This window comes from Lipotes vexillifer, unplaced genomic scaffold (assembly GCF_000442215.2).
Source record: "Lipotes vexillifer unplaced genomic scaffold, Lipotes_vexillifer_v1.1 scaffold477, whole genome shotgun sequence".
NCBI lineage: Eukaryota > Metazoa > Chordata > Mammalia > Artiodactyla > Lipotidae > Lipotes > Lipotes vexillifer.
In genome coordinates, this window is record NW_006770652.1 from 5988938 (window position 1) to 5993507 (window position 4570).

Genomic DNA, 4570 nt, shown 5'->3' on the forward strand with positions numbered 1-4570 from the left:
TTGCGGAGCACAGGCTCCGGACGCGCAGGCTCAGCGGCCATGGCTCACGGGCCCAGCCGCTCCGCGGCATGTGGGATGTTCGCGGACCGGGGCACGAACCCGCGTCCCCCGCACCGGCAGGCGGACTCTCAACCACTGCGCCACCAGGGAAGCCCACCATTTTGTTTTTAATCAGCAGTTAATAAACTCTTTGAGGGGAAAAAAACTGAGATTCACTTATTTTTGTGGCCTCAGATTCTAGTAGAGCATGCCTGGGACAGATGCTCTGTGAATATCTGTTAAGTGAAGAATAAATACAGATTCCACTTGGAATCAGGAGTCCTACAGACAAAACCTGACTGAAGCCACTCTCAGCTGCTCTAAGCAAAAACACATCTAGAACAGACACTGAGGTCCTCCTTTGCCCTCCATATTCCTCAGTACTGGCAAGCCCTCATAAGCCTGTTATTTTAAGTCAATATAGAACACAAAGAAATTTCATATTTTTGTCCTCATCAAATAGTTTTTATCAAGAAATAATCTCCTTCGCAAACTGTGCTGTAGACACATAAAGAAAATTAAGGGCCACCCTATCCTTAACCAAGTCAAAACAAGATGCTGTTAAGTCTTAAGAAAGCTGTTAGGTACTTACTCTGGGGGGGAATCGAAGGTTATGAAATTCATTTCTAATTATATTAAAATTTCTAACTCAATATCCATAAATGAAATAAATTTTATTATTTAATACTTAAATTAATCTAATTTAAATTAAGTTTAAAATTAAATTTATAACTCAAAATAAAAATGAATAATTTCCTGATAATATTTTGGTTTACTGTATTTATTTTGTTGCCTTTTAGAAAAGTTCATTCTTGGGACTTCCCCGGTGGTCCAGTGGTTAAGACTCTGCTTTCCAATGCAGGGGGCATGGGTTCGATCCCTGGTCGGTGAACTAAGATCCCACATGCTGCGTGGTGTGGCCAAAAAAATAATAATAATAAAATAAAAAGGTCTTAAAAATATTTTAAAAAGAGAAAAGTTCATTCTTATGTGTATTTCGTCAAATTACTTAATTTTAGGAAGCTTAATAAAATCCTTATTTTAAAAACGAGAAAACATGGGTGCAGAAAAAAAAAATTTTCATGTGCTACTCAAGGTCACACAATGGATAAACGGCAGAACCACTTCAGGGACATTTTCAGGCTTTTGAAAAGAAACAGGCCTTGGAATGCTGACATTTGAATAAGACTAGAGAACAGACAAGCTTCAGCAAGATTCAAATATTCAGAGCTAAGTGGCATTATGTAATCATACAAGTCTGAATCCCCTTTATAATTTTAACCAATTTTTTTCTCAAGGACAAGTTTCCTTCAGATTGTTCCTATTCTTAAAGAACAAAGAAAGAGAGAGAAAGAAGATAGAAGTTAATTAAAATCATGCTACTTAACACAGTTAATTTTATCCAAATCAACAAATATTTCTAGAAAGTTACTATAATTATGTTTAATAAACACAGATACTTGAACAAAGAAGTCGTGGTAAATGACTGCTGCTAAAATTCTGAATATACTCTGGTCAATATTCTCATCCAACTTCCTCTTCCGCTGTTTTTAAAGCTGGGGTAATAAACACCTTAGCTCCGCAAAGATCTGTCATACACACAAAGAACGGTCTCTCTGGAGCCATCAGTGTTGGTCTCATAAAGAGGAATCCAGGAGCAGTAATTACCTAGGCATGTATAGCACTCTCTCGGCCACCACGAAACCCACCCTGAAGAAGAGGTTGCTGGCTGGGATGAACGGGAAAACCAGGAACAACAAGCCCACCAAAACTTCCCTGTGCTCCAGTCTCTGAAACACACAATAGTGGAGGACAAATTAATCTGGGTTTAATTCCACTTCAGTCAGCATTTAACCATCTCTTTCATTTTCAACTTCTCATTGAAGGAATGAATAAATTAGACCAATGTAAACCTTTTGATCAGTGTGCTGAATTCATCAGAAAAAGCCCTCAGGCTAAAACCTCTGGCTCATGGAAATATTCGCATGTACCCCTGACACACATTTACCACCCAGCACATCTGCTATTTGCCTAACATGATCAGTGACCATTACTCCTTATTCTCGGCTGGCCCTACAGCCATCTTTCTTCTTGGCCTGGCTCCTTTTAGAGTTCCTATGCCCCCAGGCAACTCATTCCAGGGAGCAAAGCAGCTGGGTGGGATCAAGCTCACTAAGGCATCATGGAGAATGACTGTCCTCTCAGAAACAGAACACATTAAAAGCAAAACAAACAAAAGCAACAAAGAAGAAGAAGAAAAAAAGAAAAACCACACAAAGCCCACCAGGAGAGGCAAAGCTTAGCATGAAGAAAATTAAATGCAAATGGTGAAATGTGGGGCACCAGTGAGGGAGATCATTTGAGCTGAGGTGTTTTTAGCATCTTTCCAAATAAGCCAGTAAGCAAGCATTTATTCCATGAAATTTTTTGGAATGAAAATTCATTACAATAAATCATTAAACTGACAGAACGCCGTTCTCTTACATTATATATATTAATTTGTAAAGATTTTTGTTACTTATAGTTAACATAAAATATTTCTATTTATTACTAGTAATATGTTGTAATGGGCACTGTAAAAGCTAGTGTGTATTTCCAAATAGACATATTTGAAGGAAAGCCCATTTAAAACAAACCTAAATGTATTGGATGGTATTACTTTTTTCTTTTTAAAAAAAGTTTAAGGGGAAAACCAAATAGAACTTTCCACGTTACAGTTTTAAATTTTTTCTTATAAACATTTTAAATAGCCTATTACTTTTAATAATTGTGAAAGACTAAACAAAAGAATTTCAAAAACATAAATAAGATTCCCTAGTACAACTACTAATATTTTAAGTAGACAAAGTAAAAGATTTCAAACATCTTGAGACATTTGTCACCTGGATTTTATTAAAATCTTTGTTTTGCTGACTACAAAATATTGAATAACAAAGTTTCTAAGAGCAATTCCATATGAACAAATGTGATTTGGACAATTTCCTTTAAAAGTAAGGGAACGTAAGTAATGAGCTCATTTTTTACCTAGAGTAACCACACTCTTTAGAATTAAAAGATGAAAGAAGAAGAAAAAATTTTGCATAACAAGCCTTCAACTCAAATGGATACAATAATGTATTTTCCATGACCCACTTAAATTGAAGGAATAAAACAGGTGAGAAGTAACAAGTTCATTATATTTAAAAACTGCAAGCTATCTTTGTAATTTAGATTTTTCTTTCAGTTTACAGAGTATATTTCAGTCCAAGAATTTAAAGATTATAGAATTTTTAAAAGAACAAACACCCTCATAAGAATTCTGTAATATGAAGGCAAATATTTCTTGACAAAGCTGAAAATAAACCCCAGAGAGTGAGCATCATTTCAAGCATTGCTCATGAACTCTGAGCCTATTATTGATGTTCTCTTTTTATAGGTGCACTTTTATTTTTCAGAGATAGTTGACTTTTTCGGACACTTTTCAAAAACTGCAATACTTTTACAAAAGTATTCATGTGTCTTCCCAGAAAGATTTGTAAAGAGAATGTAATACCCCCTATTAATTAATCCTAAGCATGAAGGCAAGGGCAGGGGTTAAGAGAATTCTGACCAGGTCACCATCCAGGTCCCTGGATCGTGTTTTACCCCGTGAGGTGCCTCCCCACCTCATTGCGGTTATTGGAGATCAGCCCTCACTGCGGATCTGAAAGAGGCGTCGCCAGTGTCACCCCTTGCTGCCTGACGGAAGGCCCTTCCTCACTGTGGTGTCATATGTTTCCGGCCTTTACTCAGCAGAAGCCCGAGCTGGGGAGCCAGTAGGTTGGGAGGAGCTGGTGTCCGGGGAACACAGAGGCGCCCTCGGGCTCCTCCCTCCCCAGTCCCTGCAGGAGGCAGTCCCGAGAGCTGCTGCCACTGCTGGAGGTGTAGAGATGGGGCTGCAGGCTCCAGGCATGGCCTTTATTCCCTTTCTGGCCCTCATCCCAGTTGTGATTACGTATTTATCTGTGTGCTCACTGTCTTTAATTAATGTCTCCACCAGACCGTAAGCTCCATGAGGACAGGAGCTGCTCAGCTGTGTTCAGTGGTGCGTGGTTTGTGCTCAGTTCAGTGCCTGGCACTTAGTGAGTGTTTAGAAATATTTGTTGAATAAATCAATAAATGAATAAATGTTCCACGTGAGAGAGAAAACTGAGTGTGAGAAGGGGAGAGGACAGAGAGGGCTTCCTGGTGGAGGGGGAACAATCTGGGGTTGAAAATTGAATGAATGCTCACAAGGTAGATGTGGTGGGCATGTGGAGGGGGAGGGGGTCACAGCGAGGTGCATTTGGGCAGAAGATACAGAATGTACAAAGCAGGGAATAACCCTGGACATGTTGGCAGGTGACAAACTATCAGGGTGTTGTATGCTCTGTGTGGAGTTGACTTCTACCTACAGGCAACAAGGATGGAGTAAAGGGTCCCACACGCATAGAAAGAAAAGCAAGTCAGTGTCCAGCAGCTGATGTCCGTGTTCCAGTTGTGGCCCTGCCACCATTAGTCACCTTGAGCAGGA

The 4570-nt window shown here is 39.4% G+C and overlaps 1 protein-coding gene across 2 annotated transcripts in view; it reads right to left on the reverse strand.

The window, feature by feature from the left end:
• The window catches only part of TMTC1 (transmembrane O-mannosyltransferase targeting cadherins 1), a 265193-nt gene that overhangs the window by 89415 nt on the left and 171208 nt on the right, over positions 1-4570 (reverse strand). For both annotated transcript variants that reach the window (XM_007446305.1, XM_007446306.1), the window contains one exon: positions 1708-1829. In XM_007446305.1, coding sequence (XP_007446367.1) covers positions 1708-1829 — 122 coding nt within the window. The remainder of the gene's footprint in view (positions 1-1707; positions 1830-4570) is intronic.